This window comes from Larus michahellis, chromosome 3 (genome assembly GCF_964199755.1).
Source record: "Larus michahellis chromosome 3, bLarMic1.1, whole genome shotgun sequence".
NCBI lineage: Eukaryota > Metazoa > Chordata > Aves > Charadriiformes > Laridae > Larus > Larus michahellis.
The window spans coordinates 71,742,124-71,766,398 of record NC_133898.1 but is presented as its reverse complement, the minus strand read 5'-3'; the positions used below and the strand labels follow the sequence as shown (position 1 = coordinate 71,766,398).

The window sequence follows — 24,275 nt, the reverse complement described above, 5'->3', positions numbered from 1 at the left end:
TCACCTTGCAACAACTAAAACAATATGTGTTATTGACATTCCTTTCATACCAAATTTGAAACACAGCTACCACTAGAAAGAAAATTAACTCTGTCCCACCTGAAACCAGGACAACCACATGCTTAGAGCCCTAAATACCCTCATTTGATTTGAGAGGCACATATAAAACAAATTGTTTATGAAGTCAAGGCGGAATTTCTCACTGTAATATTTTAGAGCAAAATTCCACATTAATATGGGTAGGCCAGTGTGTGTTGTACTGTATGGGAATAACACCTTCCTGCTTTACTCAGGTCTTCCTTCTTGGGTTTTTCAGGGTGGCAAAAGCCACACTGTAAACGTTTGTCTGTTAAAGACAGCTTCAGCAGCGTACATCTTTTAGGAAATACATTGACAGCTCCTTCTTCTTCCTTTGCAGCCTGTCACTGTCACATCAATGGCTCCTTCTCAGAAATCTGTGACTCTCGGACAGGCCAGTGCCAGTGTAAAGCCAACGTGATTGGGCGCCGGTGCGATGTCTGCCAGGTGAGGGACAAGAAATGCTGTTTTCTTTCCGTCTTCTTCCCTGATTCTCATAACTAAATACAGTTTTGGTTTGGATAGTTTTTCTTTTTTCCTTATCTTTCACTTAAAGAACATATATGGGTTGTTCTTATGTACAGAATTGTAAAATGTCTTTTTTTTTTTTTTAAAGGTTTTCCAAAGTTTTTCTAGAACAAAACACAGAACATCACATGCAAATATATTTTAAGCCTCACTGTACATACAAGTACATTTTTGCATGTGGTATGTACACTTTATAGTCTGAATGCTTGTTATAAATAAATATCTGTTATTATCTGATTTTCAAAAAAAGCAAGAGGCCAGCTTCCTTCTGCTACGAATGGTCTGCCTTTATTTTTTTTCTTAGGGATTCTTCTTGTATTGTCCAAATAATGTATTCTTTTCTGGTGAAAGTGTCTTTTGCCTTGATGTTGTTTTGCCACCTGATAAATCGCTGCAAAAAACAGTGTTTCATGAACTTTCACAGAGTTTTCTTTAGGCTGCTAGGGAATATGTTATAGGTGGCTGCATGTTTTTCTAGCTCAGCATGAGGACTTGTGGGTTAGGCCTGTGTCCTCAGAACACCTCTGCGTGTATGTAATTTGAAGCACATAAATCTGTAGAAATCACAAGGATTATTTTTACCCTGCATAAACTGCATAATTTCTGAAGAGGTTTGCTCACACGCTATTTTCACCAGTATTTAAAGAGTCCATTCAAAGAAAAATCGTTGGTATCAATGGAATTTGCACAGATTGCATAATGTACACAGAAAATATGTCAAGCTTGTTGATACAATATTGGCCATTGGTTGGAATTAATCTTTGTTTACTGCTGTGTTTACTACTATCTTTATTCCTGTACACTTTTTGTTTGCTATAGTTTAATTATCTTCACTTTCTAACAGTGTTTACTTTTCATTCTTAAAGCCCAGCTACTTCTGGGCCCCAGAAAAGCTGTTTTGTATACCCTGTGGCTGCAGTGCTTTAGGATCCATATCACTGCAATGTGATATGTCAGGAAGATGTATCTGCAAATCAGGATTCATGGGCAGACGCTGTGAGATCAGCAGACAGGTGCCTAAATTGAAAGAAAATGCACGAAGGAGTCAGCAGATCCGAGTCCCACCTCGGAGATGGGGCATCAGCAGTGGCAGTGGGTGCCCACGGGGTGCTTACCGGCCTGCTACTCTGGTAATCAGAAACTGTGTGCATTGCATGAGCTGAAATCTCATATTTGCTTGTGTTTGGAGCTCCTGCAGACTTTTTTTTTTTAAAATTTGTAATACGTGTGCTACAATCTATGAAATTATCAAGAAACGTACAGGCTCAGAAGACAGGCAGCCTTTTAGGATACTTCCCCACTTCTAGGGCTTCTCATAGTGGAAATGACAATGGAGACCAAAAGTGAAATAGCAGAATAAGTCCATAAGCAGCACCATCGACAGCAGTATGCACAAAATGTATGTGTGATATACATACATCAATGGAATCAGTGGGATTTTTATGGCCTTTGGCAGCATATGACTTCCCCTTCTAACAATTCAAGAACCAAAAGCTTAAGGAGTTTGCGAAAAGGATCAGCCCCAAATGCAAAGTGTTAAGATCTAATCTTGAAATATCAAACATAACTGTTGTTAAAAGTTCTCATTAGTGAATATGGCCAGTTATCTGAACCATTTTTAAGTGGGCGAAGTGCCCATTATTTGAACGTAATTCCCCAAATTACAGAAGTATTCATGGTTTATCACATACCAACAAAGCAACTTATTTCCTAAAATGAAGTAATTATGATGCAACTGCTTCTAGCAGAAGTGGTTTAGGAATGTTGTTTTTTTTTCCCTGCAACTCAAAAGCTTCACGCTATCACTCTATCACACCCAGTTTGAAAAATACCTGGCAGTGGTTTACCTTCTCAGCCAGACTCCAGAACTCATGCCATACTTGCTTGTACGGATTCCCTTGGGGAACATGAGCTTTTACCCATTTAATATATATTATGGAACTGTGTTGCCCACACAAACACTCGACATACACTGATACAGGGACATAACAGCATATTCAGAAAATTCATTGTATTTCCTCATTGTCATCCAGGATCTTATCTCTTGTTCAGTAAATGTGATTCTTAGAATTTCTGTGTGTAAACAAGCTTCGCTGAGGGCTTAACTTGGGGGTTCGCATGACTGATCAAAATGTCTTGGGCTGTGCAGAGCTCATCACAGAATACAACCCAGCATGCTAGTGATCTTTTCTTCCTTCACGCAGTGTGGAGTGCTAGTGTATCAGACTTTTTCTGGCTTTCACCCTTATAAACAGAATTTATTAGATCCTACCAAACTTCTATTAAGAACTGAGCTGCATGCTGAGCGTTGGTTGTTTTACTGCATTAATCTGAATGTCTGTCCTGAGATTTTTGCATATTCACATTTCTGTGTGTTTCTTCTCGTGGAAAAGAAATCTTTAGGGAGAGTCTGTATATTTAATTGAACCTTGGAGTTTAATTATATGAGTTTGAATATTTCTTTCTCTCTGAAGCACTATGTTTTGTCATGCAGAAGTACATAATTGTCAAAACATTTCAGTATAGAATTTGGAAATTAAAATCAGTGTAATTCTTTATTATATGTATGATCAAGCACTTGCTCAGGTTCATATGATTCTTTAGGCGAAATTCTGACCACGGGTGTGGTCCTGTATTCTGATACCTATCAGCAGAATCTCTATGGGAATGTGGAACGTCAATATTAACCTCAGAGATCAGATTTCAGGGCTTTTACATGGAAGCCTGCTGAAGTTTCCGAGAATTCACCTACACAAGAGGTTAGGGGTTCCACCCTGGAACAAATCCACTCAAAATGTAAGTCAGTGCAGCTCCACTGACTTGAAAAATCTGTACTGATGTATACTAGGTAAAAATCTAACGCCATATGCCTGGGTCACGCAGTAGTGCATTGTAAAACTAAATCTTTTCCACTTTGTTCCATTTATATTCATTCGCAGTGATCTTTTTAATATCTCATTTTTAACATTTTGCTTTCCCAGTGAAGTCTCGGATAGATTTTAACTATTAAATGTTGTAGTATCAATTTCAAGTGAAGTTAGTAATATGATTTGTATATTGGTATTCTCTGAAAATCATCATACCTGAAAAAAGGTAGAAAAGTACTCCCATTTTAAGTCACTCTAGCTCAAGATTGAGTTAAGAATTTGAATATCAAGTACAGTTTGCTCCTAGTAGCCACTGGTAGCTGATGCAGTGAAACGCACACCATCTGTTGCTTAAAAGCTTCATGCAGAACTCCGTATTACAGTATATAAATGAGCATGTGTCTTCCCTTCTTTACAAGAATACTTTTTGCACTCCACTAGTGGAGTTAAGTGGAAGTTAAGGAGGAAGTTTATTATTATAATTGATTACCATTCAGGTTCTCTAAGAACTTAACAGTACTCAATGCAAAAGAAGGCAAAGAATGAAAGTAGAAGAGAAACAGAGGCTCATTGATTACTTATATCTTAAACCTAACCCACAGACAGTTTTTATCTTAAAAATAGATAATTCCCACTATTTGCTGGTAATGTACACACATACATTGTATCTATGTTCTTCTAAAGTTATTCCTAGATATCATTCAAAAGAAATGCCCTCAAGTTACAGAATACTGTACACAGACATTGCCCCTGGTCAGAGGAGATAAAATCTAGTTGTTCAGAGACTTTCCAGTTGAATCAATCTCCATTCATAGCTAAGAATTTGAATTCACTCTCTTAGCAACAAACTCTGCCTGACATAATCTTATAGCCCAGACACAGGATATGTATATGGCACTGGCATATATTCCATTTCTTTTGGGAATTGTACTTCTGAAACACAACCTCATAGAAAATGTGTTACATTGCAGAACATTCATTATAGCATTGGGTAACATTCTGAAATCTTTATTCTTTTTCAGCTGTGTAGGGTATTTAATGCCCTTGGCCCCAGTGTTTTACTGCTACCGTTCAACCTGTTAAGAGTAGTACTTCAGTGCTGAAGAGGAAAGAACCATCCTGATCTCCCTACAATCTCAGCTTTTCCTCTTTTCTCCGTGTACTAACTGCTCTTCCTCTCTTTGTGGCAGCCTGAAACATTTGGCTTACAGTCTTCAGGAGGATGTGTTCCCTGCAACTGCAACTCTTTTGGTTCCAAGTCCTTTGACTGCGATGGAGATGGACAGTGTTATTGCCAGCCTGGAGTGACAGGAAAGAAGTGTGACCGCTGTGCTCATGGATTTTACAACTTTGAAGAAGGAGGCTGTACTCGTATGTAAATTCTTTGCAGCCAATGGCAGATTTACTTATTTATTTATTACTAAGATTTGAGATTCGAGTTTGTCTGGCTTTGGATTGCCTAACAAATTTTCCTGACAGGTAGGTATTTTCATAGCCCTGTAAATCGGTCGATTGGCAAGAACAAAAGACACAAGCAATTCCTTCTATTTTAAGGTCAGTTTATGGCTAATCAGCCATGTTTAGAAGGAACAGGAACATCCTTTTCTCCAAGTACTTTCTGCCAAAAAGGTTTCTATGAAGTTCCTACAATTTAGTTATGGTAAGAGTATCATAGAAGGCTGATTAAGTGCTTGCCAAATCACATCAGTTTGAAGGGATGTGAATGGAAAAAAAAAAAAAAAAAGAAAAAAAAATTCCCTTTGCTTCTAGTTTTGTCTCAAACCTTTTCACTGTCCTTACATGGTTGATCTTTTTTATTATATTTCTATACAGCAATATTTAGAATCTTGCTTACTTGTATACTTTTTGTGTGCAACAAGATCTTCAGATAAAATTCTCTACCATGTCCCTTGTGTAAACACATGAAAAGTATGTTTTTCCAGATGCTGAAACTCTGTCATCAGACACAGATATATCCAGCCACTTCTTTACGTTATGTTTGTCCTTTTGGACATTAGGTCAAACACTGAAATGAACGCTTCCTGTCCTTAAAGCAGTATAGACTGCTACATTGGAAAGAACCTAATCAATAGGTCTCTTCACAGGGAAATATCCATCTTTGATAACAGAACTGTATTTTTAAAGTCTCATGGACTCATTTAGGTGTGATTACGAGAGATGTAGATAGCTGTCTAGAGTGGCTGGCTGCTGGGATGCCAGAATGGTGATGGCTCCACAACATTCTTTGCTGACGGCAGAGTGCTATAAAGTCAGGGATATTGTTGACATTCTTCAGGCAGAAGCTGTATTTTTTCCAGAAGCAGAAATCGCCATGCCCGGTATCCTATTCCTCCTCGTTTCCCATCTGGACAGCAGCAGAAGCAGCAAGCCTAGCTCTCTGCCTTTTTTTACTCTTTTTTTTTTTTGCGTGGAAGGAGCATCAAGGCCTTGAGACCCACATCTGTGCAGCAAAAATCAAAATTTCACCTGTAGTGTTGATAAATCTTGAGCCAGACAGGATTATAGATCATATTTGAAAACATTGCTCTATGGTGTTGTCTCCCATGGGAAGGAAGGGCTCAGAAAACATTTACCACCTTGAAAAAGTACAAACATGTTGGCACCTTGGAAAAAGGAAAGATTGGTTCCCAGGCTTGCTGATGAGAGTGCTTGAAATAAAATGCAAATGATAACTGCAGTCCTAAAGCCCTTAGCACATATATGGAGGGGAAAAAATACTAGTTTATCTTCGTGATTAGTCTCTTATTCTAACATTTCACAGTTTAAAAGCACATCGCTATTGTGAAATACTACAAAATGTTGTTAATTTCATACAGTTGGGGAAGGAAAATGAGAGGGCAATTAACAAGATTTCACATTAAAATTTTAACTGCTCTCTTGGCAAACTTGAAATGACGCAGTTTAAGGAACAGTGATGAAATGGGAAAGTAGTATAAATCCAAACAATATTTTAAATAGAAATGTTTCTGCCTGTGGTCATCAATTATTTTAAATAACCGCAACAGCTAAATATGTTTTAAAAAAAAAATGAGGGTTTTAAAAGTTCCAAAGTTAATACAACAGATGGAGAGGAATTCTGTTTTCAAAATGATGGTTTTTCCCCACTTATTTTTAGTAGGCTTTTTATGTATTCCTTCAAATGACAAAAAAAAAAGGGAATTAAATTATGAATCACAAAGAAAATCAGAAATTTAATAAAAGTATATGAAATCATGCTAGAAAGAAAGTGCACAAAAATGAATTCCACAGTGACAGTTAAGTATCGAATAAAATATTGGACCTCTTTTATCTAGCATTTATCCAAAAGGAATATAATTTGATTTTTTCTTGTGCAATAAAAAAACATAAAGCCTAAAAAAAACCATCCCTGAAGCACCATCAGTTAGCGTTGACATTCCAGCAGCAACGATACAACTATTTCACTGTTGCTTGCAACAACTGTGTTGTATTTTTTCCATATTCTTTTTAATAATGATAAAAGTAAAAATGAAAACAGTATTGGTGTATCCCTTTCTTCCCCTCCATGCCTTTTGAACCAATTTTGTGTAAGAATTGGAAGCCCATAGAAGAGCTGTCACGTTTGAAACCCTAAGTCTCTCAATGAGAGATGTAGTCTGAAACATCTTCAAGCCATAGTGTGTCAAAAGATTTTATGTAGCATGCAAAATGTCTTGTTCCTGGCGTGATGGAGGCAGAACTTACTATCTTCTTTGCATCAGTTACCTTATTTTGAAAGCATTGATGGGGAAAAATAAAGATCACTTCTTATTTGAACTATAGCTATGAGTTCTATCTTTGCACATTTCTTACTTTCTAGTTTTACTCTGAAGTATTTCATACAGTAAAGGCAAGGAATATAAACACAGCCCTCAGCAATGAACATCAAGTTACACTGCCCTATAAACACCCCAAGGAACAGATTATCACCCAGAGAGTCATAGTTTGCTTATGATGCTTTTGCTCTGACCTCAGGGCTGATGTTGATGGTAAGCATGAAAATAACCACGCACCAGTTCTCTTCCAAGCAATTAGGTGTCTTGTGGCCCGTAGCTACTTCCATACCTTGAATCTGTGCTTGCCACCAACAAGTTGTTCACTTAATAATGCTTTAAGAGCAAAGACCACTTTTGGAACCAAATTATTTTTAATTGAGTAAGATCTGCAAAGAATCCCACTTTCCTGTGAAGAGGCTTATTTTTTTATGTCCTCCCAAGATAGAATACATGTAATCTGAAAGAAAGGAGTAGAATGGGGAAAAGAAACTGAAACACCTTTTTTGCCCTTTAAGAAAAGTCTGCTTACAGTCGCAGAAGTTTCAGGAGGTTGGCTTAGATTGGTGGAAGAGGTTAAATACACTGCAGGTTTCTTGCATAGAGGGCTCAGAGGCAGTCACGTGGCTTCTTGCACAAGACAGCGCGGGCCCAGAAACTGTAGGACGATACGCCCGCAGCTATATCACATGAGCGCACCATCTGGAAGTCTCTGCACTTCTGCAGTCAGTGCCTTTATTTTTCCTGTTCTGTTCTTATGGCAGTTACTTCAACCTCAGTTAACCTGTGTTGCATTGCTCCTGGCTCAGATTTCTCTGGGTTTATCCTACCTTTCCTGTCCCACTGTGTCCACCCATAACTGACAGTTCACTGGATGGTAAATGCTTTGGTGGAACGATCCTAACCCTGTTAGGGTCTGCTCTCCACGTGTCACGTAAAGGGGTAACTTTTCCTCTGCTTTATTTTTTTTTTATCTCCCATGAAGCCTGTGAGTGTTCACGTTTTGGTAATAACTGCGATCCCATCAGTGGCCGCTGTATCTGCCCTCCTAATACTGTTGGCGAGATGTGTGACAAATGTGCACCAAATTCCTGGGGCCATGACCTTGTCAGTGGCTGCAAGGTGAGTGGATCTCTATTTTCTCTGTGTGTGTTACCGCTTTCCCATGGGGTAAATACAGTAATTTGTAGCCGGAACACAATTTTAGGTTTGTAAATCGTGGTTTGTGTCTGCATTGTGAGTTTTGGTGTCAGACTGTGGTATAAACGTTGGCAATCTGTTACTGAGCACTACACATCTCTGTCTCAGGTATGCAGCCTGTAACACCAAACGCCCTGTTTATACTGCTGTCATGCTGGGTCAGTGTCTTGCTGGAGCCTGGTTTCTTTTATTATAGCTATGTTTAACGTGATTGAGGAGATGACCACATTATTGTACAATGTATATAGATGTATAGTTACAGGTAACTGACAGTGTCTTTGCAGAACAAACTTACTTTGGCCCTAATTGTGCTACCACTGGGAATTTGTACTTGAAGGGCTTCAACTTGGGCATAAAAGAGAGAGAAGAAAAGAAACAGCCACCTAAGCTGTAAAATGCTCTTTCTTCCTGTGTTCTTAAAGGGGAAATAAATCTTCTCATTAGCCTTTAAATCCTTCTTATTCCAGTGTTTGACACAGTTAAAAAAAATCTTGAAGGGGAGGGAAGAAGGGAGAAGAAATAGGGAAACAATGATAGTATGTCAAAGAGGCGATACAAGCTGTTGTTAATGTCCTGCTCTTGAGTTAAGGGGAGCAATATTCAGTTAAGGTTGAAAACTGGTGACAGTGAATATTATGCAAAGTTCAAATGCCTTCTCCTCTCTGCCATTCTCATTGATGATGAGGGATTTCTAGTACTGCTGCAATTACTCCAGAAACATATGTCTTATCTAAACACGGTCATACACCATTAATGCTCCTTCTTAAAAAGCTGTTCGTAATGTAGCTCAGGCTGCAAACTAATTATCAAGAATGAGTTCTTTTTTGTATGTATGGAAAACTCCTCTTGTGAAACCTCTGCTGTGCTGCTGTGATATAGACTCTTGGCTTCTGAAACCAGCCTAATGAGGTTGAAGACCTGTGTTTGAGCTCTGGAGTATATTCTCTGATTGTCTTTTATGTGAGCGCATTAGTATGGCAGTTCCATGGCACCATCTAAATTAATAATGATCTATCAGCCCACATCTCTCACTGTGTTGCAGCTAATTTCTGCAAAGTGAGATGTGAATCTCCCGCTCACACTGCTTGTAGAAGATTTCCAGGGCTGTCGTAACTCATGGGAATAGAGAGCATTGCATAAAACTGCTTGCTCACAAAACAAACATAACATCTAATTGTAATTTAAGTTGTGATATCGCACAGCAAGCTATTTCAATGTATGGTGAACAATTTGCTTTCTAAGCTTTAAGTTCAAATGTGTCTTGTAGAATAAGGTTCTTTCTGTCAGAAGGCTTTATTTCTTAGATTAGGTAGAAGTCTAGCAGTCTAACGTTTAACCAGTAGTTAATAGTTTCTCTGGCATTCAGTAAAGATTGAATTTGAAAGTTTCCTGTATATAATCATCTTATTTATAAATGGTCTTTTCGGATCAAAGGAAAGGTACTTTAAGTATTCATGTAATAAACGGTTTTGCTTAGAAACTGAATCCACATTTTCCTCCTCCTTTTCAGCTTTGTGTCCTTAATTTTAGCAAGTCTATCCATGTCAGTTACTGTGGTAACCTGTACTACTGGCACTGAGTTTGCTTCTGCAAGCTGAACTTCTACATATGAGATTCTGGTCACGCCAGTGATCACAGCAAATGTCCTGTGCTAACTCTGCAGTACAGTCACAGTAATAGCACTGAGGGATTCTTCTGTTCTTTGGAAGTCTGCAGCTTTCCCTGCTACTTACTTCCGTACTCAATATCTAGACCCCCTGGCAAATCATCTATTTCTATCCTTACCTGCCTGCGCAAGTCTCATTCTCTGAGCAAGTTTACTTGCCAGTACACATGACTAAATCTCTATACCTTACTGTGTAAATTACTGGCATCTAAGAGTCCTGTTTGTACAAAGATAGTTGCCTGTCTGGTGGATGAGTAATAAACATTGAACTAGATTCCACTGGGACCACCACCCCTGAGCAATTCGAGTTTTAGCAAAGTGGTCTGAACACGCCCTGCAGAGGATTTACACAGAAAGCACTTTTTAGAGAGCACTTATAGTTTTTAAGTTAATTTGGTACGCAAAGTATCCCAGTGCCTTGACCCTTTTGGATTTATTTGATTTCACTGCCTAACTTATCAGTGATAAGTAATATCTGTTCAAAAAGAAAACAGTGTTGTAAATGCATTTTGTGTAATTGCTTGACCTTTGTTGATAAATGCCTAGCCTTGTAACTCAGATATATTACGTTCAGACAGTGGAAATTCACTGCGGTGCTTTATTTCTAGGTACTTGAAAGAGGTGAGTTGCGTTTTTGTTGGGTGGGTTTTGTTTTTTTCAGAAGCACAATTGCAATTTTCCCTTCGTTTCTCTCCTTTTTAGCCCTGTGACTGCAGCCTCATTGGAGCCCTGAGTTCTCAGTGTGACTTAAACACAGGCTGTTGCTTCTGCCGCCCTGAATTCTCTGGGGATAAATGCACCGAGTGCAGGTCGGGTTACTGGAATTATCCGCAATGTGTTGCTTGTCAGTGCTTCCTGGCAGGGACTGATCCACAGAGCTGTGATACAGAGTTGGGGAAGTGCTCGTGCATTGATCATACTGGCCAATGCAGCTGCAAGGTAGGACAATGAAAATTGTAAGCTGATCTTATAGCTGCTGAGAAGTTTATTCCAAAATTCATTGACATTGTACTTGTGTGTTCCGACAATATATGCAAAAAAAAATTGAGTTGGTTTTCATAGTGTATTTGCTAACTGCTGTGGGAGGAGTCTAACATAAAGAAAGACTTACATGCTAATTAGTTGCTTTTTCACATGCACTACCACTTGCCAGGACAGCAAGTTCTTACAGAACTGTTGCCAATTTAACCCCATTCAATACAATTCTTGTTCAGAATATTTGTCAAGTTAAAAGCAAACACATCAGTAATAATAGTATGCCACGGTGCTAGCTCTTTATAATACATTGACTTAGAGGGAGTAAGTATTGATCATTTTATGAGTAGAATTCACTGCAGTAGTATCCATTTTTCTGACTAGACTGTATCCAATTCAGGATCACTAAAGCAAAGACTTTTGGCATCATCACCCACAGCATTCTTATTTGGAATTATTTTTGGAAGAACAGCACACTTAGGTGGTTTGAAAATTGGCTGGATTGCTGGGCTTAAAGGGCAATAATTGGAGGTTTGACACACAGTTGGTAGCCAGCAAACAGAGTACCCCAGAGCCAATACCTTCGTCAGTGACGCGGATGACAGAATTCACCATCAGCAGATTTGAGAATATTGCTGATTTGGAGGTGGTAGAGCATGTCAACATGCTGAACAGTAGAACTACAATCTAGAGGGTCCTTGAAAAGCTTGATGATTGGGAAAATAGAAAGGAACTGGAGTGGAATAACCTCAAGAATAGGTACAGTCTGTGAGGAAAAAGGCTGAGTGTTGATCCCGCTGAAAAGCACATACGGGCTTTGGGAATGTCAAACTGAATATAAGCCAACTGTGTACTCTTAGTGTAAATAAGGCAAACTGTCTACTGAGCTGGATGCATTGGTGATACTGTGGCCAATGCAGCTGCAAGGTAGGACATCATGAAAAACATGACCAGCAGGTCTGTACCTGCCCCTACTCAGTGCTGGTAAGACTGCACTTGGAAATGGTGTCCAGTTTTAGAGTGGTGTTGAGAAACTGAAGAGGTTCCAGAGAAGAGCTACAAAGAGACTTAGAGCAGATGATCTGTAAAGGTATACTGAGAGAGCTAGACTGTTTTAGTCTGCAAAAAATAGAGGCTGAGAGAAAATGCAATTGCAGCCTACAGCCACTTCAAAGAGTAGTTGATGGAGTCAAGTGCTTTCTGGTAGTAGCAAAAGATATGACAAGGGACAACAGCTGCAAATGGTAGGTTAGGAATTTTGCGTTGGACATTAGGGAAAAAAAAAAATCACTAGGAGGGTTATGCAGCACTTGAACAAATGAAATCCCATGTGAAATCCCCGTTCTTGGAGGTTTTCAAGAATTGGCTAGAAAGAGGAATGGGTAACCTGATGTAGTATTGGTGATAGTCCCACTTCAAGGAGGAGGTTTTTAAAAGTGACCTCTAGAGATTAGATTCCTTCTGTGATTTTGATTCATTCTTTTTCAGAGACTGTATTGACACAAAGAGCTAGTAAAATGGAAGGATGAATTTAAATGATTGAATTGTCAGGTAATTCTTTTGTTAAATGGGCACCAGTCGCTTCATTCTGAGTTTAAAGGACAGACTCAATGGAGGAATTGTAGAACAAATTAGATTAAAGGGTCCTGTGGAGGTCATCTAGTCCAGTGCCTTGTTTGAAAGACATTGCTGAGGCAGTGTCTTCTGAGCATGAGGATTTCACAGCCTCTTTGTGCAAACTGCTTGACGACCCTCCCATTTTTCTGGTGTATTTGAACAAAAAATATCGTGTTCTGTTTCCCAAATACTGATTCGTTTGATGGTGAGACCGTAAAAAAACTGGAGGGAGTTAATCACATGGACCATCTGAGTAAAACTCAGCCTAATGATCAGTGTTATTTGTCCTATGTCATTCTTTGAAGTGGAAAAATAGAAGTATCTCAATTCTTTCAGCGTCTCCTGATACGTGATGTGCTCCAACCCCTCTAACAATCTTCATGCCCCTTTTCTTGATTAGATCCAGTGCGTCAATGTCTCTTGTAGCTCTTGTAAGCACTGAGTAGAAAGAATGGAGGGTTATGGCATTTTTAAATAGAAGTGTTTCTTTGTTGATTCTTTTAAGGCTAATATAGTTATTTCTGTGTTTCTGTGAGTGCAAATTACCAGTATATGTTTAGCTGATGATTAATGATAAGAAACTGCAATTGACATGAAACAAAATGTAAAGCAAGTAAAATTCACAATTTATGACAGAAAATGGACAAATAATAATGAATTAAGTCGGCCGATTATTTTTTTACCCCTAGAATTTAAATCTAAGGTTAAATTTAAATCTAGGGTTGATTAACCTTTTGTGTAACTTTTTTGAAAGAGTTATGTATTGAAGAAGCTAGATTTTTATAAAATGGTAATCATTCCCATTTAAACCTGCTGTTATAGCTGCACAAATGAGCTTTCAAAGGCTCAGGAGCCCCTTTGTGAGCCCTGACAAAAAGCAGCAAAATATAAGCTAAATATAGCATAGGCACATTTACTGACAGGGTTACATGTGGAAATGAGGGTTAAAAAATCCTTGGGGATAATGTTGGTTTCCTCTATAAGCTTTGGAAAGTTGAATTTGTTTTTTAGGTTGGCTTCTTCACATTACTCTCAAGAGGAAAAAAAAGCAGGGGGAGGAAAAGCCAACCAGTTCTCTCATGTTGATGAATTTTTTTAAATACCTTGGTCTCAGTATGAAAGTGGTTTTAAAAGGCTATGCATAAATTATTGTGTATCTGGCGCTATCTGGTATAGCTTTTTATTTGGACTAATTGAAAAATGAAAATAAAAGCATTGACATTACAACAGTGAAACATTTCAGCCTTGTTAATGCTGGTCAATGATGTGGAAAACAATCACGAAGAGAGGAAAGCTTTTCTCTGCAATATTTCCATTAAAATGTGTCAAGAAGAACATTTAGTACTGTACCTTAAACACGCTAACTTGTCAAAACTAATTCCTATTAAACAAAAGGCTTGATTATCCCTGGCAATTTCAAAAGGACATATTCTTTTTTATCAATCAGTTATTGAGCACGTCATGTGCAAAGTGCCATTTGATTTTTCTGTGCTTACAACTGTCAATATGAAGCCAGTATCCATTGCTCAGAGCTACTCAGTGGATACAAATGCAAATGCCTCAATTACATTAATTGTATATGTTTCCATACACACACGATAAGAAGCTGGAAAGTTCCTTGAATATTTCCTTACACTTATTTCTGTTATTATCATTCCTGTATGATTTTCTTTTTCTTATTACTACCTCAAAATGAAGCTTGCTTTTTAAAAAAAAAAAAAAAAATCTTCTCTCTCTTCCAGGTTAATGTGGAAGGTGTCCACTGTGACAGGTGCAAGTCTGGTACATTTGGTCTCTCTGCCAGAAACCCACTTGGCTGCAGCAGTTGCTATTGCTTTGGCCTGACTACACAGTGCAGTGAGGCAAGGGGGCTGATTCGCATGTGGGTGAGTAGGAAACTGCTGAGCCATGTAATGCAATAATGCTGTTTCCTGCTGGCATCTTTTAGTCAGGCACTGAGAGGTAGCTAGAAAGCGGCCAAACAGTCAAGCAATCATTTTCCTCTTTATACTTTGAAAAGTGGAGAGAGCGGTATGTTCCATTAGGCAATCAGGGTCAAGGCTTTAAGAGTAAATAAGTAGATTAGAAAACCAGTGATAGAATAGCTGATGTCAAGCCAAAGTAAAGTTATTAAAACTCAGGGAAGGATAAGCTAATCATGTGGGGAAATTATGCAGTCCAGTGCATTGTAACATAATCCCTGGTATGTGATACACAGTTTACCCAGGTGTATTCAAGGGTCACAGGTGCTTGTTGTCCAACATAGATTTCCCTGTTTATTTTCATTGTTTTGTTTGGGGTTTTTTGTTTTGTTTTTTATTTATTTTATTTTTAAAAAGAGCTTATTAAAGCTCTGTTTAAATCCAAGAATGGTAGGGTATAATCCATCAGAGCAAAAAAAGAGCTCTCCACCTTTTTGTGGAAGAGGGCCTTCAGACCTATGCTGGACTGACAAATAAGGTAGGCTGGATGTCTCCATTTACCTGTACAATGAGTGCAAAACACACATTGAGACCACTGCTGTCTGTTGCTGCTGTGCGAGCTCCTCAGTTACATTCTGGAGGAGCTATTTCTAATGGAAAATGACTAGTTCAGTCATATCTCTGCTAGATATGAGAACGGTCAGTCATATCTCTGCTAGAAAGCTTGTCAACCGTAGAGGGAACGTCTGCCTAATTCAAATCAGCCAAAGCCCCTGAGTTGTCATGCACAAGCATCAATTGGATAAGGATACTTCAGGCTGGAATTAAGGTGTGATCTCTTAATAAAGAGTTCATATCTCTTGGTTAAAGGAATATGAATAGCACCCATTCTCCCCTTTGTTATTCAGTCCAATAGCACCTCTTTCCCTTTCCAGTAGATGAAGTGATTTATCGTGATCTGACCCAGTTTTTCTCATTATTTCAATTTTGCCCATCATATGCTGGTAGGCTGGAGATGAAAGGCTGTAAAAGGATGACAAGTTATAAAATTTAATCAACTTCCATGACAGCAACAGTTCTGGAAAATCGTGCTTTGACCCTTGTGGCAGCACAAAGCAGAAACATAGTTTAAACATCCTGATTATTTTGTGTCTCCTGATTAATTTCCTTTCCTATTTATGGTCATATCTAAATAAGTGCATGTCCATGTCTCATCTAGGTTTTGGAACTCTGATCTATTTCAGAACTGATTCAGAGTTGTAAACTGAGTTTACAACTCGGGTTGAGACTGGGTTGAGACTGGGTTCTGTCTGCGCAACCAGTTGAGATTGGTTTCTATCAGCTGCTGGTGACTATTTCAGATACTCTCAGGTGGTTCAAATGGCATTAGACATGTTTCAACAAGCAAATCATAGAATCATAGGATGGTTTGAGTTGGAAGGGGCCTTAAAGATCATCTAATTCCAAACGCCCTGCCATGGGCAGGGACACCGCCCACTAGACCATGTTCCTCAAAGCCCCATCCAGCCTGGCCTTGAACACTTCCAGGGATGGGGCAACCACAACTTGTTCTAGTGCATCACCACCCTCACAGTAAAGAATGTCTTCCTAATATCTAATCTAAATCTACCCTCTTTCAGTTTAAAATTGTTACGCTTGTCCTATCACTGCACTCCCTGGTAGAGAGTCCTTCCCCATCTCTCCTGTAGGACCCCTTCTTGACAGTAAGGCAAGGCTAATCTGAAATTCAAATATGTTGAGCACTTTCTTGATGTCTAAGGTAGTAAACAGTAAAATAAGGTTATGATAGGAACTCAGGAAATCTCACTTAGGGCTGGCAATATTAGGAATGCTTCCATGTCTGTTCAGTCCGTAGATGCTGCTGTAAATGGAAATACCAAGATGCTTAAGGTACAGTACAGGGCCTGGTTGATTCCTCATTACCCGATCCCTGTCTTGTGAACAGCGAGTTGATGGGATGACTGTTTTCTTTGTTTTCCTCACTCTTTGGGAGAAAGCAATTTTGATACCAGCCCTTTGCATTTGTTCACATGCTTCCTGTGATACTTTCATCTGCATGGAATTACTAAGACTCTTATTACAGTTTTTGATCAAAATAATGATTTCTATGTAATGCTATTGAGACTTTTTCAACAAACCTAAGAAAATTACAAGTATCTAAGTGGCATCCTTATATTTTTCATTAAATCTGAATTTAGAGTTACAGAAACCCTGAGCCCTTGCTCTCTGCGTATTGCGTGGAGAACACTGAGCTTGACTATTGTGTAAAAGTGCCAAGGGATCAGGCATCGTGTTCCACAGCCCCAGTGATGTATAATAAGTGTTGCTGAGAATTATGCTTCTTCATAAGGTACATTTCTTACAATATGAACAGAGCAGGCCCGAGACTGAAATAGCACTATGAAAATCACTTGAATAAAATTCTTGGGATCACTTGCTGATGAATCTATTTTAACCAGTGCTAGTCTGTTCTTTGTTAACATGAGGACAAGGTACAAAAAGCTCGAGGGGGAAGTAATTATTATCACTGTTTATACCTGAAGGAGTAATAAGACTGTTTTGTGACAAATCGTTCATGACATGAGATGAAATTACCTAGAAATAATTTTTTAAAGAGTTAGAATTTAAAGACTAACATTTCATGGGGAAAACAGACTTGATATTCTTTTTGATATTTTTAAATATGTGTAGGTTACCTTGAAGCCAGAGCAAATGATTCTACCACTGGTGGATGAGAAGCTTCAGCGCAGCACTCTTTCAGGGATTGCATTCCAGCCTCCTGAAATAGTAGCAAATATAGAACAAGTGATGCAGGATCTTCGGTCAGAACCTGTTTACTGGAGACTTCCAGAGCAGTTTGAGGGACGAAAGGTAAACATAAAATTCCACTGAATACTGACATGGATTTATATATATTTTTTATTTTATATTTGTATTTTGCAATGCCTTTTTTCCCTTCCAATATGCATGTCATCACACACTGGAATGTACTTCAAAAGAAAATAAATGCCATTCCATTATTAAAAATTATTTGCTCATTATCATGGAAATTCATGTCTGTAACATAAACACTATTTCAAAATATATATTTACAGACAGTAACATGTAATATTCTCCCACAAGATAGATTCTCTCACAAAAATGTTATTTGAAAAATTCAGCTGCATTCATTTAATAAAACACTTGTAACTTTTTGTTTCTCCCCATTTAAAAACAAAACAAAAAAAAGCACCTGATCTTTTTAAGTTACACCAGAGAAAATGGTTCAAATAGCCCCCTTTTTGGATATTGTTATGCGCTTCTGTTATGATTTATTTTGCCCTTTTGATATTTCTTGTTTTGGCTTGGGAAAGTTTAGATATTTCTTTCTCTAAACACAAACTTTGGGCAGCACCAAGGCACGTATAAAGAAATAGATAATATTTTGGTTTCAGTGTAGTACAATAACAAATTGCTGATGGGTATTTTTTAACACAGCCCTTGCCCCCAGAGAGTTCTACAAGCATGTATTGCTATTTTCTACCATACGCACATTCATCAGACTGCACACAGGTGCAGAGTGTATCTAGCTCCTACATATGCCCAGGAATTTATTTTTAGCTAACTGAGATTTCTTTTTGTACTTTGTGTTTTGCTCTGTTAGTTGACCGCTTATGGAGGGAAACTGAAATATGCAATCTACTTTGAAGCACGAGAAGAAACAGGTTTTACTACTTACTACCCACAAGTCATCATAAGAGGTGGGCCCCCCACCAATACAAGAATTATTGTCCGGCATATGGCTGCCCCTTTAATTGGGCAGCTGACAAGGCATGAGATAGAGATGACAGAGGTAATGTTTCCATCTGCTTTTTTTACCCAAACTTAAGCACCCGGTTCTTTTAAATACTGTTAACAATCTGTTTTTTTATTACTGTCTTTTAGCATGAATGGGTATATTACGGTGATGACCAAAGACTCAGAAACACTGCGTCCTGGGAATATTATCATGATGACTCAGGTGTCAACAGGACGGTGTCCCAGGCAGATTTCATATGGAAGTATTATGGAGATGACTCAAGACCAAGTAGAGCTGTAACCCGGGAAGACTTCCTGAGTGTGTTGTACGATGTTCATTACATTCTCATTAAGGCAACTCATGGCAATATCATGAGGCAGAGCAGGTAACTATTTCATGCAGTGGTCTGAAATAGCGCAGTAGTCACAGATAACCTGATAGAGCTTCCCAGCAGAATTTTTGTTCATAACATAAGCTATAAGCAGTTGCTGGGAAGAACAGAAGGAGTTAGCATTCAGCATAGCAGAAGATAACAGGAGACGGAAAATTTATTCAATAGAAAATTTAAATCTCACTAGGCAAATTAAATCCTTATTTTCAGGATCCTAGAACAGAAAACACATTTAAGTACATGCATCCTGAAACAAACCTAAAGTATATTTGAATGAATGTCTACTTTATCAAAACATAATGCTGTAATTAAATATAAATGTTAGCATATGAAGGACTTTTCTCTTGCAAGTGGGAAATGAGGTAAAAAGTCAAAGATGAAAGAGTATTCCTTTCATGAAATGCTACTTAATCAAATAGATTAGGGGCAGATATATTCAACATTTTCTTTTCAGTTTATTTGTTAATAAGTTAGATGGCAAAATAAAGATGACGCTTACTAAATTTGAAGTGGACACCAGGCAGCAAGATGAGAGGAATAATACAAAAATCTGCTGCCAATCTAAAGGCCAACTATAAGATTTTTACACTGTGGAAGGAGCAGTCAATTGAACAAACAAGGAACAACTGCTTAGTTACTTATTCAGAGGGATCTGTTGTTTACTACGTATCACCAGGTGAACATGATTCAGTACTGATATTCTTGTTGAGAAATGCTAATATTCTATCTGCATGTATAAACAGATATGGCCGGCAAAGTGCAAAACATTAATCTTTTACTTCCACCCAAGACTAGTGAAGCCTAAGCATCAAGTTTTGGTTACTGGAATTCAAGAAAAAATTATTAAAGTGTTCAGAGGATAACAGTAAGCATCATCACAGGCCAGAAAATATGATCTGTGAGAGAAGATGTAAAAAATATCTAATTTAGAAATTTGAAATTGCCTTAAGATCAATAAAATGTTGCCACAAAGAGAAAGAAATTAATCAGTTCTTTGTTGCCATGGTGGGTAAATCAAGAAAGAAGTGAGCTTAAACTTCAGCAGCAAATATTCACATTAGACACGAGAGAAAAGTTCCCGGGAGCAAAGAAGTTCTGGAATAGATTACCTAAACTATTCCTAAAAAATTTTGATAACAGATTCACAGTATCCTTTGCAAGCAGAACGTGTTAGCAAGGACAAAGGAATAATTGAAGATAAACTCCAAAGGTCTCCAGAGGTCCTTTCTATGATTCTGTCATAAAAGTGAAAGGCTAAAATGATTTCTAGATTTTTAGGTCACAAATAGGTCTATAAGAACATGACTTCTGGAGTTCATGATGGTGAGTAGTAGGGGCAGATACCATGCAACATTGCAGCATTGTGTGACAGAAAACATAGTCATTGTTGCTGCTATTGTCTCTATTTAAAGTCTATCATTTACAGAAAGTATTAATCCAACTTGCACTGGCTAGATGAAAAATATTAACAACAGATGCCATAAATGTTTTACATTGGTTTCATTTATTTTTGGAATATGCAATTTAGGATATTGTATTACAAGCACAGGGAATTCCTGTGGAAAGAGATAGGGAAGTAATTCCAGTGCGACATAGAAAATTTGAGAAGCATAGCCATGTTTTGTGTCGGTTTCTCCCTTCCCTTCCCTTTATGCACTACAGATCCTAGTCTGTTTGTGGAAGCAAAAACTGAAGACTGTCTATCTCAGCTCAAACAGCATAAGTTATGAAAATGAACCTTGGTTTTCATGATTTTGTTCTGAGATGCATATGACCATCATGACTGAACTAGACCTGCAGTGTGATACACCACCATTTTATCAAGGCTACCTAGTAATGAGGCATATAAGAGAAGAGAGGAGGACCTTTCAGTTTTTAGGGCAGGGTTGCAAGGTGGCACTTAAAGAATCAAAATGTATTTTTACAGCATCGCATTTCAGAATTTCAGACATTTTAGATGACAGCAGGACTTAGCAAAGAGTTCATCTGTTCTGGTAACTCTCCATCTGAAGTCATAACCTTGCATATCATACCGTATTGGATTTTGGAAGTGGTTATGTTACAATAGATTTTTATGATCTGTCTAGTTACATAGTTAACATTCATCATATGGCATCTGAGACTGTAAGTAGAAAATAAAGAGCAGGAAAACATTACTATTTTTTTCAAGTTAGCACCTTGAATGATTTCAGAGAAAGTTTTGCTTAAAACCACAAAATAAATCCCCAAAAATGTTTTTAAAGGTTAGTGGAATATTAGCTTGCGTTAAATATTGAAGGCTTTTATTAAAAGTAGTCTGAGACCCTCTAAAGGACAATATTTATGCTCAACTTTAAACGTATGTTTGAATTAAGTGACTTATAATAAAGCATTTGTTTAAATAGAGTGCGTTGTGCTTTCTAAATAAGGGCCCTGTTCTAATCTAGTAAAGCTTCTCTTTCTACCTGACTGTGCATAGTCGAAAAGTATAAAGAAAAAGAAACTGTGGATGGAAGGAGGAAAATATTATCTATGAAGTCTCTTTTAATTTTTTGAGGTTTTTAATAGTGCCTTAATTTCAACTGCAGAGTTTAAAAGCTGCAGATAAGTGATAAACTACAGGAAAAGCATTTTAAATAAAGTCAAAGCAGCAGCAGCAGTTGGAAGCATAAAAATAGCCTAGTTCTAGCGTTAGCGCTGTGTTAACTATATAGTTTAGGAGCAAAGCTAATGTTGTTCCTTCTTCAAAGCTGCAGCATTACTGGTGATTTAGAGATTTCTGCTCAGAATTCAAAGCCAAACATTTTTCTCCTATATTTTTCATTTTGTTGCCCTCATTTTCACATTCACTGCTCTAAATTGAAACATTTCTTTTATTAGATTTTGTTTTGCTTTTCAGGCAACTGGGACGTGCTAATAAATTAGTTTGAATTGGAAGTATGCTTTCAATTTCACCGTGAATTATTTCAATATCCCTGACACTGATCAGGTAGCAGTTGTTAGACTTCTGCCTATTAGACATGTTCCAAGAATCAACCAGGCCTGACCTTCCTTAAGTAACATTTTCACACAAACAACAGGTAGCTTTGTGGGCCCAGAGTATATTATTATGTAAATACGGCTTTCTGACAGTAAATTGTTTGTTTGGAGCACACAGACCGTTGCCTCAGCCTTGAAGATGATGGGGAGGCAAATTTCATTTTGTTTTTGCATTGAATGTACAGAGATTTCAATATAAGCTTACACTGACATACCAGATCTGAATGGGTTTGCCTTCTTCATTTTCAGTCTTCTGTTTTCACCTGGCTTTGTTTGATTGGGGGTTTTTTGTTCAATTTCCCTGCTCCACTGAACCCCTTTCTTCAGGTAGTAAGGAGGGAGCACAGGGTTTAAGTTACTAGATGATTTGGGGATTTTGCATTGATATAAGGTATCAAGGGGTATGGGTCTGGTCACCTAAGCACAATCACAAAAGTCTTCCCTAGTTCAGCCGTGGACATTTGCTTTTCCTCCAGTCATCCTGACATTGGTGCCAATATGCAGAAGAAGAGCGTCACTCAGTCACTCCGTAATCAAGGTCTGTGAGTAGATGGACAGGCTATGAGCGTGAGGAGGAGTTGAGCAGTTCTTTGAGCTCCTCTGCATTAGCCTCGTGCACAGACACTTAATGAACAGACTCTAGCAGAATTATCGACATTTATTCAGCTAGTTAATCACACATTCTTCAATATTTTCTTTTAGTTTGGCAATATATTTGAAGCTTTAAAATTTACGCTATTCTACCCTTTTTGTTTCTCAAAGACAGTAAGGGGTTCCAGATCATAGCATTCATTTAAACAAAGTAACAACCCCCCCAAATAAAGAAGTAAGCTAAAAGAACAGCATTGTGGTACATTAGTATTAAGTGTATTTCATTAGGTATTATGTTTGTTGTCTTTGTCCATGGTGTACTCAACCCTATTTGGCAGGTCAGCATGCATGCTGGAAAGACAGGGAGTGGTTGAGAGGCAAGGATATTATTATTAATACAATCAAACAGATGTTTGGAAAGTTAAAATGTTGGAAGCTTTACCATGAAACAGATCCCTTTCTGATACTAGCAGATGCTTCTGTAGTAGGATTTCTTGTTTGCTTTAAATTATTTGTTTATGTGTCTAAATGATATTAAGGGAAAGAAAAAAAGGGATATCTGGCTACAGATCTGAAAATTCCTGCTAAAAAGGCAAATGTCCAATGGCTTTGAAGTCTGCTCTAGAGGTTGTTAGGTTGCTTTAGTTGCTGAGGATAGATTTTATTATTTTTTTTTAATAGTTGCCTCATTAAAAGCTCATTTAGTGAACAATTTTATTGCCATACCTATAAGAATAATGAATTGGAACTGCATTTAGCATGTGACTTCAATTTCTTAATGATTTCCTCCAAATGAAGAATCAGATATGAGCTTTTGTTAATAGTTTGGCTGAAAAAAGATTAAAAAAAGAAATAGAATCAAGCAGGAGAGAAAAGTCAGTTACAGGATTGCCTAGAAATAGAAAATGAGACTGGAGGAGGTGGTAGCTTTGTTTCCTTAGGAGAAACAAAAATAGTGCTGTTTGTCTGCTGTAGATCAGGAAGACTAAAACCAGCCAAATAAGACCATTTTCTCCTATGCCAGCTGACTATGAACTAACTGGGTTTGAGTTAGTGCTTGACTAATCTCATTAGAGATGTTTGCTCCTTTTTTTCAGGATTTCTGAGATCGCCATGGAAGTTGCTGAAGCCAGCACTGTGTCTGGGATGACTCCTCAGGCTTACCTGATTGAGAAATGTGACTGCCCATTGGGTTATTCTGGTTTGTCTTGTGAGGTACAGTACTAACCTGACTTCCAGTAAAAGTCTTTACGCCTTCCTTGGTCCATTCATTAGTAAGGTGTGATAAGTAATTAGAGTGTGAATTCATTTAATTGACAACAACTCTCCCTTAATTTAATTAATTACGTTCTTTCTCTCTCAGGTATCTCTCTCTCAAGAAATTTAAGCACTTCTTTTTGCTTTAGGCAAATGTGACACTGAAACCATGGGGATAACTCAAATACTTAGAATACAGGAAAGTGATATTTATTGGGTCAGCATCTCTGAGGCTGTATCGTGTGACTGATGCTGATAGATCAAGAATTTTTTGACGGATAAAGGTGTAATATTATTGTAATGTACTGTGTACAACAGATGGTACTATGTTGTCATGTTATGGTAAGGCCACGATACACAAAAGAGTTATGATATGATATCTTCCAAAAGGCTGATCTATATGCATCACTTTATCATGACCACAATTCACAGAATCTGTGGAGAAAAACAAAGGAAACCCGTATGTCAAATTAAAAAAAAAAAAAAAAACTGATTGATTGATTCTATAAATTATTGTTAGTTGTAAGTAAACTGCAGATTAACATTTGAAATAGTGGATAGTCAAAGGTTACATA

General features: G+C 37.8%; 1 protein-coding gene across 10 annotated transcripts in view; it reads left to right on the top strand.

Moving 5' to 3' along the window:
- The window catches only part of LAMA2 (laminin subunit alpha 2), a 376,159-nt gene that overhangs the window by 240,195 nt on the left and 111,689 nt on the right, over window positions 1-24,275 (top strand). For 7 of the 10 annotated variants that reach the window (XM_074580758.1, XM_074580757.1, XM_074580756.1 and 4 more), the window contains exons 20-29: window positions 419-525; window positions 1,473-1,736; window positions 4,664-4,844; window positions 8,250-8,386; window positions 10,833-11,069; window positions 14,465-14,608; window positions 17,357-17,536; window positions 18,309-18,497; window positions 18,590-18,828; window positions 23,541-23,658. In XM_074580758.1, coding sequence (XP_074436859.1) covers window positions 419-525; window positions 1,473-1,736; window positions 4,664-4,844; window positions 8,250-8,386; window positions 10,833-11,069; window positions 14,465-14,608; window positions 17,357-17,536; window positions 18,309-18,497; window positions 18,590-18,828; window positions 23,541-23,658 — 1,796 coding nt within the window. The remainder of the gene's footprint in view (window positions 1-418; window positions 526-1,472; window positions 1,737-4,663; window positions 4,845-8,249; window positions 8,387-10,832; window positions 11,070-14,464; window positions 14,609-17,356; window positions 17,537-18,308; window positions 18,498-18,589; window positions 18,829-23,540; window positions 23,659-24,275) is intronic. The other 3 variants (XM_074580763.1, XM_074580762.1, XM_074580760.1) reach the window with 1 other exon arrangement.